General features: G+C 33.3%; 1 protein-coding gene and 1 long non-coding RNA gene across 4 annotated transcripts in view; one reads left to right on the forward strand and one right to left on the reverse strand.

Annotated features, from left to right (window-relative positions):
• The window catches only part of LOC111760988 (uncharacterized), a 65742-nt gene that overhangs the window by 21688 nt on the left and 30101 nt on the right, over positions 1-13953 (forward strand). For both annotated transcript variants that reach the window (XR_002794489.3, XR_009180387.2), the window contains exon 2: positions 8684-8812. This is a non-coding gene — a long non-coding RNA (uncharacterized lncRNA). The remainder of the gene's footprint in view (positions 1-8683; positions 8813-13953) is intronic.
• PCMTD1 (protein-L-isoaspartate (D-aspartate) O-methyltransferase domain containing 1) overlaps positions 1-13953 on the reverse strand; it is a 76657-nt gene that overhangs the window by 7545 nt on the left and 55159 nt on the right. For both annotated transcript variants that reach the window (XM_058275522.1, XM_004479838.4), the window contains exons 4-5: positions 5816-5987; positions 3225-3348 (exon numbers count right to left, since the gene is read on the reverse strand). In XM_058275522.1, the coding sequence (XP_058131505.1) occupies positions 3225-3348; positions 5816-5987 (296 nt within the window). The remainder of the gene's footprint in view (positions 1-3224; positions 3349-5815; positions 5988-13953) is intronic.

Genomic DNA, 13953 nt, shown 5'->3' on the forward strand with positions numbered 1-13953 from the left:
ATTTCTGGTCCTAGCATTCTTTCATATTTTTAACTCCTATAATTAATAATGTCCTCTGAACAGAAGGCTATTTTAAATTTTTTTTTTAGCAGAAAAGGAACTTGTTCTCATTCTCCGTGCAACTATTTAATTTAGACAAATACTGATTTTCACTCTGTGAACATCCCAAAATTACTATTATTTTTAGAAACTCTCATAATTCCAGACTCATTTTTATAACTTGCTGTAACTAATGAATTCTTTTTATTACAGAAACTTTTAAGTATATACAAAGGGAAAGTAAATAGTATAATGAACTTTTATAAAACTGTCACCCAGCTTCAAAAATTACCAACTCATGGCTAATTTTATTTTATCAACACCCTCATACACCCTACCACAGATTATTCTGATGAAAAATTCGAACACATATTTTCATCCATAAATATTTCAGAGATATGATAGTTTTGTTGTTGTTGTTGTTTTAATTTAGGCCTTTCCTGCTTTTATCCATTCATGCTAAATTTATTCCTTTCTTTGAATACAGTTATAAATGTCAGTCACTCCAACTAATGACAGTCTTATTAATTACCTAGATCTATCTGACATTGTTAAAATAAGGGAGAATGAAAATTGCTTAGAGCACATCATCCCTGTCATTCATAAATTATATAAAACCACATCTATAACAATTTAAAACTAAGACTTCTAAAGAAAATTAAACTAGGAAAACTCATTGTCAGATACAAAGGAGAATAACTGCTAACAGAATCATGAGGATTAACTGTGTCTATTACAATGAAGATCACTTAAATAGCTGTTGCACAAAAATCTACAGGGGACTCCATAAATATGTATGATACAAATGATGCTTTCCAATAGGCCATTGTCAAAGCCAAATTGTATTAGAGAATTTTTTCGTTAACATTTTGCAGAACTTTCCATCAAGTTACGACAGTTTAAACAGAATTGCCGTAAACAAACTATACTTGTAATGATTAGAAAAGAGAGAAAATAATTTTACTGTTAACAATGTTGCTTTCAGCAAGGAGCCTAAATAGATACACAACTAATTATAGAAATACTAATTTCTAAAAAGTAGACTTCACTGAAATAAGAGGATAATACACATGAAAATAAGCTCCAATTATTTGATTCTGGTACAAGGAAAGCCCCTTTTGGTCCCAGTGCATACCCACCATATATCCCCTTTTTGACTAGACTGGAAGGAAGTTTAAATTTAACATTCCAATGCAGTAACTTCACATTTCTAAAAGAATGAGTCTTCCTTTTGATATACTTTTTTAAAAAAATCATTCTTAATTCTCCTGTTTTATTTATATATATTTTTTTGTCTTACATTAACTCAAATGCTTTTTGCAAGTATAAGCATACTTTAACAACAGATATATATGAAAAAAAATTTTTTTGATAAATTATGAAAGGTTCAAATTTTTTAGAACTGTGTCTAATATCTTTCTAAATGAGATAAAAAATAAGAGCACTTTGTCAGAATCTTAGAACTCCATATAGAGTGGTCAGCAAGTCTCGTTTGATGGAGCTCTTGATGTAAGAGAAAAATGCCTCGGAACCACTCAAACAAAGTTCATGCAAAGAGACCTTCAGGTCCTCTCTACTCACCCCTCTCTTCTTCAAGGGAGAGAAAACGGTTTATATGGCTTGTGAGTTTGCAGTAAGAAACTGGCCCTGTGGGCTCTCTACACTTCCCCTCTATTCTCTCTGGGATTTGCCCTTTATTAAGGATAACCTGCTCTCCTGTGTTTAGAGGACGGACTCTCATTGCTGGGGAGGGATGAGCCAGAGTTGCCTGTAACTGGATAGGCAAGTCTGTCTAATTTATAGTGCAGACCTAACCCTTCTCCTCCAACTTGCTTTGATGGGCAATGATGCTGCCATTTCATATTCTACCTACCTGACCCTCCATTTTCATTTCTCCACTGGTAAGAACTTGAGCAGAGGATAAAAGGTATAATTTACTGATGTTCCCAGAAGCCCAACACTACTCTATTAAGCAATTATTACATGCCAGGCACTATGCCAAGTACTTTTTACAAATACTACTTCATATAATTCTCAAAATCACCCCCAAAGGTTCTAAAGTCAGCTTGAAAGAGGGTAAAATGAATACCAAAAATAAAAGTAAAGCTCTCTATAAAGCCTGACTGTTGTAAAATAAACTCATCTAAAAAGCAAACATAGGCAAAAGTTGTACTTTGATAAAGTTCATTTTTGGAATTTTGGAAAAGAACTTTTCTTAATAGTTACCAAAACTATTACACACACCAAATCAATTACTAACACTTTCTTCTTTCTTTGCCTCAGCAGCACCTTTAATCACTCCCTCCTTCTTAAATTACTTTTCTTTCTTGGCTTTTAACAAATACTTGGAGCATGCTAACAAGACAATTCAAACATTTAATTCAAAAAGAATTAAATATCTGATTTGGACATACCTATACCTATCTCCAAACTATTCCACCCCAGTCTTCTAAACAGCAATAAATAGTATTATTTTCAGCCAGCCACTCAAGGCAAAATTTTTAACTCTTTTTACTCCATTCCCCATCCCTAGCACCTGGTCTTATCAGCTAGTTTTGTTCTTACACTCATGTATTTGTCCACTATTTTTCTACCTTCAAACAACTCTATACACACCAATATCCTCTCTCCTTGATTATTAAAAAATGCCTTGTGACTGGCCTCCCCACTTTCCAACAATAATCCATCCTCTATACCCCCTATAAGCCTATCAATTAGCTTCGACTACCTGGACCTTTACTCCTGGTCTTCGAAAGACCAAGTTCATTTTGGCCTAAAAGCTTTTGCACTGACTGTCTCTTTGTATGGAAAACTTTACCACCAAATCTTGACATGACTGGTTCTTTCATATTATGGTCATAATTCAGATATTATTTTACCAAGAAGGCCTTCCTTACCGCCATATCTAAAGTTGAGATCCTTCTCTGCAACTAATGACTACTATGTCACAAATTATAATAAATCCCTTTTTTCTTTGACCTCTCCTTTCTTTTTATGTTTCTATGAATGCAGCTAAGTGTCTAGTACAAGACACTGGACACTTTTAAAAATGCTGAATAAGGCCATCAAATATATTACTGCATATTTATTAAATTCTTCATAATTATATATACCATTAAATCCCAAGCATATGAGTTGAAAACCATAAGTCTCAGTTTAATCAGAAAAAAGCAGTGACTACTTACGGAGTCCCACTGAATCTGGTTTGCCATTATCATTCTTACTTGGTTGAACAAGGGGAGCAAATGAAACAGCAAGAATATTTTTACTTTCCCAAGTGTTCTGTCCAGTTCGCATAATTTGCGTTAACTATTTAGAGGGAAAAAAAAGGAATAGAGCAGCTTATTCCTGGAAATATAATTACCTTGCAGTCACAATTTTTGTTTTCAGGGCATAACTGCCAATAAGAGATACATAATCACTTATATTTGAAAGCAATCAAATTATTTCCAGTTTGTTTTGTTTTCTTTTTAAGATTTATTTATTTATTTCCCCTTCTTTCCCCGCCCCACCCCAGGCCCCAGTTGTCTGTTCTCTGTGTCTATTTGCAACGTGCTCTTTTGTCCACTTGTGTTGTTGTCAGCGGCACGGGAATCTGTGTTTCTTTTGGTTGCATCATCTTGTTGTGTGTGTCAGCTCTCCGTGTGTGCGGCACCATTCCTGGGCAGGCTACACTTTCTTTCGCGCTGGGTGGCTCTCCTTAAGGGGCACACTCCTTGCGCATGGGGCTCCCCTACGCGGGGGACATCCCTGCGTGGCAGAGCACTCCTTGCGCGCATGAGCGCTGCGCATGAGCCAGCTCCACACGGGTCAAGGAGGCCCGGGGTTTGAACCGCAGACCTCCCATGTGGTAGACGGACGCCCCAACCACTGGGCCAAGTCCGCTTCCCTATTTCCAGTTTTTTAGCTGTTCAAGATAAATATTTCAATGCAACTGAGATATCCAGATTTGGCCAATAGACTCTACATGCTAGATTTCAAATAAATAGGTTCTTAGGGTTACCACTCCAACCGATGCCTGCCAAAGATTCCCAAAATACATGTCTAAGACTCAGTCATTTGGTTGAAGCATTGTATTAATGAAACCATCTTTTGATTATTATACCAAGAGATTCATGCTCTTCCATGGTGGTAATGATATATAGATTCTAATTCTAACCCCAACTCGATATTTCATAAATAAATGCTATTAGTCACAAAGTGACCAAGACAGAGTTTTACGTACTCAGAAAAACAAAACAAAACCATCACTAGACCAAAAAAAGTACCTCAGCACATGACTTGTTCAAGTTGAACTGGTATCTTCAACTTAAATTTAAATAAGCAGCTAATTATTGTATTTTGCACTGTATAATAGCATATGAAAAATATTTATTAGTATATCAATGGGAATGTTGTATTATACATGTTTGAAAATATGTCTTAAAAGGAAAACAGATTATTATCTGGGAATCTCAATAGTAGAAGCATTCAAGTAACAACGGTTTTCCAGGAACAATTTTTAATAGATATTTTATATTATGCCTTTATAATAACTGAAACAATTTGCTACAAAGCATAGCACATCATTAAGGGTGAGATCCATTGAGCCACAAATGACAGTTGTTCTGTTAAGGGATCCCCCAAAATAAACTCTAAACCATCATGCAAGGTCCCAGTCATTTTAATAAATCACTTGCCTTCTACTGTAAAAACCAAAACTTGTTTTAAAACATGTCAGATTTAGGTGAATGTGAATATCTTGTTTCTTTGAAATAAATTTTTACAACTTTTTAAGTATTTACTTTTAAAAGGTCCCCCCCATTTTCTGAATAAATTAGCTTTTCACACAGTTATTATGCCTAATAATTCCAAACCAAAGGCAGGCAAAAAATAATTTAATAGTGCTCATAAATGCCTGAAGAATATTTTCCAGTGCAAGTATAGAATACCAAATGAAGACTTTTATTATTAGAAATTCACTTGTTTTATTAATGGAAGTAGTTCAAACCAAACCACAAATAGGAATTCATTTTGATATATTCGAAGAAATGAAGAATGTTGGACCTGTGCAGCTATGGATCATAACACTGCACCCAGCACCTTCTAGATGAAGAAACTGAAGAAGGAGCAGCTTGTCCAGTGCCACACAAGGAGTACCTAGCTTCGGGCAGAAGCCTACATCTCCACTGCAATCTTTTCTAGATCTGCTTGTGTTACATAACTAAAAATCCATTTTTATTTTTTCTATACAGTTATATAGATCTGTGAAAAGTACTTATTCTTTAAACACTACAATCTATCTTTCATTAACAGTACCCTTCCAATTTAAACAAAAATAAAAAAGGCCAAAATAACATCTAATGATAGTCACAGTATTATAACTTCAAAATGATGTGAAATTTCTCACCATGCCTAATTTTATCTGGGTAAGAGGTGTGAGGGAGAACAGACTGAGGGACAGGGAAGTATCACTGAAAAACAACTAGGCTACTTTTAAAATAGTAAATTATTTAGAAAATAGAAGCCTAAGCATCTAGTTGGGGGGTGTGCTGTGTTATTTCGACTTACAGAACCATGACATTGTGGAGGGCAGTCCTTAGTTTATAATTACATATTCATTAATGTAATTATCTAATGAATGTCTATCTCCACCACTGCATCTTAACTGTATCCCCAACATCTGGGACAGCACCAAGCATTTTTAAATGAAACAAAGATAATTTGGAGTTAAAGAAAAGTAGAGACGAATGTGTTTGTTTCCTATGCCACTAAACAAAAGAGCAATGACAGTTACCTGATCCTCTATAGGCATGACTAGAATGCCTCCAACTTTTAGTAATATTTTCATGTAGTTTTCATGGTCTTTCTGGACTCCAGCACCACAGTAAATTCGATCATACTGATGGCTGTCAGATGCTATCTGGAGGCAATTACCAACCACAAATGCAGGTTCACAGAACTCAAATCTGCATGGAAAAACAATTAAATTTAAATTCATTTAAACAAAATATTTAATCTAAAAAGTTTAACATAATCCAGTCCTTTGAAATAGTGAAGTTAAAAAAATTATTTTAAGTATTTAAAAAATCATAAAATTTGATTTAAATATCATATTCATGAAGTTTAACACTGTACAAACGTATTGATTTATTATCTGTGATACAGGGTATACATTTTAAAAACATTAACATTATTTTTGGTCACGCTGATCTCTCACTTAAGCCTTAAAAAATGATTTTAATGAAAAGCCCATTACGCCACCAATGTCATCATGTCCCAGAAATGATATATGGTAATTGCAAGGGTCAAACAAATAAGAAAAGATTTCACTTTCCGTTGTTATTTCCAAAAAAGGTGAGAGGCCAATGGGAATGAACAGGTCTTGAGCAATATTCATTTCAGTTTGACATTTTGCTGAGGATAACAATGGCAGAGATTTGTCAAGAAAGGATACCCAGTGTCCTGATCTATAAACTTTTGCACCCACTAAGATTAGGGATATTTTCCTAAGCAATTTTGGCTGAGGAACTTCACAGGATTGGGACAGAGAACAGAATGAAGTTTTTTTTTTTCTTTCTTACTGTTGTTTTGGTTCCCCGTGATCTCCCCTTAGCAACAAAAGAAGAGATGTAGTTTCAAAGAAAAGGTCTTTTATCCTAGCTACTCATTCCTGGTTACAGTGTTGGTTCATGGTATATAGAGCTATGCTTTTATAAACTATCCTATTTAGATTTCTTCTTTATTTCTTAATTTCTAAAAAATGAAACTGAAAGCATCCTAATATATAACATATACTGATAATTAAAACCCCAATGCAATAAAACATGAAATCTTTTTAAAACTATTCACGTAATATCCTTTCATTTTTAAGTTAATATGACCATATGGCAAAATCAGACTATGGTTTACAGATGAAATAATTCACATTAAAAGCTTTGGCATGCATTGAAAATAATGACATCTATTTGAATCACAATCATTTTTGCTTTGTAAAACATATCCTATCATCTAGTAACTAATAGACTTATTACACAGTAATTTTCTATGAAAAGTCACTAAAACACAGAGACATTATGAATACTGATTTTCAAAGAGTAGTTTACCAGATTTATGCCCTGTTCTCAACTTCTCATCTTCCTGGGGAGGAATGCAGGTGGTAAGCAGTGCGTGCCCTGTATTCTTTTCCCCATGTCCCTAACACTAAGGCAGTTCATTCTCCATTACTTTTTTTTCCTACAACCACCATTTCACTGCTCACATTTTACAGGTATCCCTTCCACCATGTTCCCTGTTGTACAGAATAACTTCAAGCTCCAGAGTGCCACGGGAGACACTCCGATTCTACCATCAAGATGCCCTTCCTGGCTCATTTGCTTTCTCGTCCTCTACCAGCACATACTATGCTATAATGGGGCACCTGCTTCTAATTCCTTAAAGAATTACTGCAAACCATTTCAAAGCCCTTTATCTTTGTGCTCTTCCTTTAACTGAAATATCCTTTCTTCTCTTCTTGCCTTCCTAAGTGCTTACTATTCCTCAAGATACAGTTCAAATATCCATTTCATAATGAAGTCTTTCCCAACTCGGTAGTAATATCTCATTTTTGCTACTTGCACAGCACACACAATACTGTCAACCTTTCTAAATGAGGTACTATGTTTTATTTTATACTCAAGAGAATGGAACAATCTCTGACAGTCAAACGTGACTAAAATATTTCTTGGCTTTTAAGTAATGAGACACTATGGATCACATGGTTTAATTTTTTAAAATCAAACTGATATTTAGTATTCTTTAAAAAGTTAAACTATTTTCAATAAGGTCTTTCTTGAAAAATCCTCTTTCTTAGAAAAATTCATTTTAAATAACTTAATTTTATAATAAAGACAGTCATAATTTTCAGTGAATGTGATCAGGGAATTTAATCAAAAATTTAAATGATTAAACTTCGCTTATCATTAAGACCATTAACTCCAAAATACGCTTACAGTTTCAAAGGCTTTCTACTCGTTAAAAATACTAGACAGTTTATAGAACTATTACCTAAGAAAACACCATTACAGGGAGTTAAAACCTCTTCTCCTATTAGTGATACTTTACATATTCTCAGTCTCAGCAAAATGAACTAGGAAGAGTTTTGTGCCTGATTCTAAAATCAAATATGTCACTCTGAACAAGTTACCTTATGCCAGTAATTAGCAGAGTCCATTCAGTTAAAAAGTATTTACTGAACAACCAGCTGCATGTGAGGACTAGGGCTACAATGGGGACCACTCATGGAGCGTATACCTAGTGGAAGGGACATGCATCAAACAATCCTAATTAAAGTATGCTTTGCAACTATGACAAATGCTCCAGAGGAAAGGAATATGATCCTGTATAATTGAGGACATACTAAGAGAAGGGTTTCCTGAGGAACGACAGGCTGTGATCTGAAAGGTGAGACAAGAACAATCTAGAGTTGCACTATCCAATGCAGCAGATACTAGTCACATGTAGATACTGAGCCCTTGAAATGTGGCCAGTCTAAATTGAGATGTACTATAAGCTTAAAATTCACATGGGTTTTAAACATTTAGAAAAAAAAATGTAAATAATTTTTTGTTTTAACAGCCATATAAATTGAAAATACTATTCTCAACTACCTCTCTATTTATTGCAGGTAAATAGGAGCTTCAAATATTTTCTCCTTGAAAGAAACACAATCTTCCCTTTGAAACATTCTCCTGGTTTTCCTGCTATCTCTGAATATTTCTTCTGAATTTTAATTGTATCTCCATCACCTATAAAGGTAAATAGTTATTTACTTAAACACATTTCCCAAATAAGTGTTTCGTATTACCTTTTCTACCTACCAATTTTAAATATGAACACAAATGTACAAGTTAAATAGGCTAATCACAAAACCTCAGTGCTAGCAGGAAATCCTGCCCAGGAACAAAAGTTACAGAAAACGTACATGCCTATAACACTCTCTATTGATAGGCTGGTAAATTTTTTACTAAGTCAGTTACTATAACAATTGTGGCTTCGTGTTACAGAATAGATGGTATTTTTTATAGCATGTCAAACATAAAAATAAAAAAGCAAACTCAAACAGTAGAAAAACAAAAACAAATTCATACCTTTAATGAATAAAGCAACTCTTTTACAATTGAAAGGCACTGTTTTGAAGGGAGGTGGAGCTTTCTTAAATTCTTTAAGTAACCATCATTTGACTATTAGGAAGTACTCCTGGAAACAACCTGAGTGTTTACTCTCCTAATGGAGATCAGAATAAGCATTTCTACTTCTATCTGGTGAGTGTTACAAAAGATCCTTGTAGAGAATAATTCAGTTTCTTAAATTTATAAGTACTTTCTACTAATGTAAATGAAATATATACTGCTACTAAATGCATATAGGATCTTTACATTTTCAATTAACATATTTAAATAGTTTCCTTTACCATAATACTCAAATGTGAAAGGTTAATTCAGTTTAAGATGCATCATCACAAAAGGGCTGGATTATTTCTAGATATGAAAATGGTAAAAATTCAAAGGCCTCAATATAACTGGGGGAAACTATAATATTTTTTAATGTTGGCTCTAAAACATCTAGAGTATGGAAGAGAATTCACAGGCAAAATAATGACAAAAAAGTCTCAACACAACAAACTTAGTAGTTACTAAAAAAAATTTGTCTACTGGAGATCTTGTCCCATCTGGGAAATAATCATTATAACTATGGCGTGATCTTTTCTACCCATAATCCATGAATCCTACACAATTTTTTTTTAATTCTCAAAATACATATTCTTATGACTTTTTAAAATTTAAAAATGGATTTTCTTTCCTAATGAAGTACTTATATATTTGAACTTTAGTATTTCTGACTCAGTATACAGTTGAGAATCTTACTTCGACATTTTGTATTTCGACGCTAAAATTATGGCTTATTTTATAATAGCATTTTAAGTAAATAAATTAATATCAGTCACGTTACAGAATAACCAAAATTCCACTGCTGATAGTATTTTTCAAAAAGTCTAGGATTAAAACTTTTCAAGTAAATGTTTATGGAGATTTCTGTTTACATGTATGAATAACTAAATGACTAATTTGAGTTACAGATAATGACTACCATATTATTAAACAGAGTAAATTACAATTTCTCTTAATTCCTCTGAGGGAAAGAAGAACATAAAGAACACATTTTCTTTCTTGGGCTTTGACTTGTTCTGAAAGCTCTATTGTCCTAGGTTTATACCTATAGGCAAAGGAAATATTTTAAACCATAAATAGAATTTCTGTGAAATTTAGAAGACTCTAGCAATAAACTAACCAAAAGTCCTCAGCTTACTATAAAACAATACTACACTATTTATATATTTACACATATAACCAGGTTATAAATAGTCAAAGAGAAAATCTGAGTTCCACCTCTTCACACGAACCTTACACTAAATGAAACCTGAGGAGAAAAAATTGCAACAAGTCTACCTAAGTGACACTTCCATAGTTATAATTTTAATTTATAAGTATGATATACATATTCTTCCCCTATTTTTGTACCTTTTTAGGAAAGTTCGTTAAAATTTTATGTCTGTAAGTAAACTGAAAATTAGCAATCATTTTACTCTTTGAAGAATACATCCAAACCGAAATTTCCCAGATAGAAATGACTAACACTGCTAAATTACAATATAAATTATCTATATACAAAAAAAAAAAAAAAAAAATCAACAGTCCAAAAATGTGTGTCAAGCACAAATTCATTCACTCTAGACTTAAATGACTGGCTAATTTAAGCTTAAAAATCTTATGGCTGATTTTTTTTAACTTTCTTTTATGCAGAGCGGGAAAAATATTTGACATACACCTACTACAATGTACACTGAAAATTATTTATGGGAAAATGTATAACACATATATCTTGGTTTAGAACATGAAAACTTGCCCAAAATAACACCAGGTTCTAATCTCTTACCTTAGCAGTGGTTTTCTTTATAGGTGCATGCTGGAATATCTTCATCTTGAGACGGACAGATGATTTCGTTCACAGCAGGGACCTTTGCCAACTTGCCCATATAATTCTTTTGATAAGCTGCTAGGAGATCAGGGTGACCTAGCCTTGCCCTGTAGCTTCCCTCTTAGACGGATAGTCTAGGTCTAGGAGCTGACTGAGAGTAGAAAAAACAACATTCCCCTTCAATACACTGTGGAAGTGGGGGCTGACAATTTGCACACCTAGTTTATCATGTGCCACAGGACGACACTGTCATTGAAATTTTAGACAATATTCCAATGGAATAAAGGAATTTCAAGGAAATGGGAAAGAATCCTACCTTATTCTCTCATACCTCATCCAAAACTGCCAAATGAATCACAGAAACTTCTTTTCTTAAAACATTTTGTCAATACACATTTTGAGTTTTAAGACCTATGACCACTTTGTTAAAAGAAAACAAAACTTCAGAACTTTCCATAGGGAATAAAAATCTAGGGAAATGTTAATTTCTTCATCTCCAAATGTACTTATACCATTCAAAGTCTCTTATAACCAATAATTAAACTATTGAATTATAATATAGAAAAGCAAGACTTTACCTTTTCAAGTATTTTCCCTTCCAACTGCATCAAACTCATCTCAGAATAATTTGAGCATTATTCAAAGCAAAGTGTTAAGAGTAAATACAGTGATTTTTCATTGAATGAAGATTTAGAAGAAATCCTAAGGATCAAAAACAATCTCTAGAGAAAATATGACAAGTCAGTCATATAAAAATGAGCCTTCATGTCTTTCAATAATAATTTCTTTTCCGAAAGATGTTTTAAGTCATCAAATTTTTTTCTGCATGTCATTTCTAACTAATATGCTAAAATATATACCTAATTTCTCTGTCTCAACAACTGAATGTTTGCAATGATTTAAAAATGCATTTACAGTCCATGAAGTGTTAAAGTGCAACCTTCTGAACACTATTAGTATAACATATTTAAATATCTGAGAAATATTTTGAAATAATGTTGAATATACACTGAATTAAATAAAACTACTTCAAGTCTGCCATAATTCCCTTAAAAGTAAGCAGCACTACTCCAGTGATGCAGTTGACAGAAATATTTAATATTTTTCAGTGCAAATATAATCACATGTGAAAAATGAATCTACATATACACATTTTAATTAGGAAATTAGATACTGCAAAAAATCAATTAAATCTTCTAAAATACAAAAAACCAGTCTAATTTTGAAGTTATTAAACCTCAACTAAATTTGAGGAATGGGCTACCTCTCCCATCTACCCCTGCTCCCAACAATAGTTCATGTCACAGGCAGGTCTCCTTAATGAACTAATGAATGGGATAGGTATACTCTTCAATAAGAAATACTATAGTGCATTTAACCACTACCACTCTACCACTCTGAAAGCACTGCTTTAATTCTAATCTAAAGGAATAAATTATGAAAATAAAATTTTGCTTTGACTTTCAAATCTGGAAGTTACAAGGTTGACATTCACTGGGAGCAGTTTACTTAATTAGGAAGAAATATGAGAATCATTGTATACATCATGATAGGCAAATCAGACTTAAGTAAAAAATACTGGCTGGCTCGGGTTACACTCCCTCTCTCTCTAACCCTCAGTTTTCCCATATGGGAAATGTGAACACTAGTATCACTTCTAGGACTGTGGATAAAGTCCTCTGAACAGTAAAATGTACTTAAATGGGCAATACATATTAAGTGCTTTTGATTTAATCATCTCATTACTGTTTTCAACTTACTCCTAACATGACTCATTTATATGATGAACTATATAGAAGCGATGGCCCTCTGTTCATGTAGAATGAAAATCACCAATAAACTGGAGTAAAAAGTATTCATTAGGCTACTGATAAGAGTACTGATATTTAGGTTTTTCCAAAATGGGCTCTACTTCTTATAGGTGGGGAGAGTAATAGGAAATCACTCTCTCCAAAACCTGCATTCTAGAAGCAAAGTCAACTATATACATGTATATAAATTATATAAATATAGTGTTATGAATAAATGCTATAATAATATATAATAATGACCAACTCATTTTCAAGATATTTACAGGGTAAAACTTTTACAATTCAGGCTCCTTTAACTGACAAACTTTTTCAACTTTTCCAAGAGATAGTTTTGCTTACTATACAAGCACAAATACTGATTCATATAATCGGATGTTTCTCAACTTTCTCCTTCCTTCACAGAAGGCTAAGCACATTAGGGCCTTTAAAACCTATGCAAATTCAAGGCTCAAGAATTTGTCTAGATCAGAGTGGGCTAAAAGAATAATGTTTTGGAGAGTTTGTGTGAAGACTAGAATAGGGGTCAGCAAAACTGTCCCATGGGCCAAGTCTAGCCGCCATCTGTTTTTATAAATAATTTTACTGGAACACCCATTCATTGATGAATTGTTTCACACTAAAACAGCAGAGTTTGCACAATTGCAATGGAGACCCTTCAGCTCAGGAATCCTAAAATATTTCCTATCTGACCCTTCAGAAGTTTGCCAATGTTTCAGAGGATCCTTAAAATCAGACAGTTTTACAAGGAAATTATAGTATATTTAGATATATGATGAGGTATCAAAGGGATAAATTGCACATGAGAGCTCCTCCTTTCCTCTCCCATCTCTAAGTACTGTAAATTCCTAGTAGCTTCTCCAAATTATTAGGTGGTATAAGAAAGTTTAAAAGTATATCCTTTTTATAGATACTTTTTTTCTAAAGAGCACTACTTTCAAAATTCAGTAAACAAGATTTATACACACGCATAATACACAACTGTATTTTTTTAAAAGAGTACCCTACCCTACATCGTTCTGATATTGATTAGTTTATGGATATTTTCCCTGCTACTATATTTGGGAGTTCACTATGATCTCCAGTTCACTATGATCTCCAATAGATGTAT

This window comes from Dasypus novemcinctus, chromosome 14, assembly GCF_030445035.2.
Source record: "Dasypus novemcinctus isolate mDasNov1 chromosome 14, mDasNov1.1.hap2, whole genome shotgun sequence".
Lineage (NCBI taxonomy): Eukaryota > Metazoa > Chordata > Mammalia > Cingulata > Dasypodidae > Dasypus > Dasypus novemcinctus.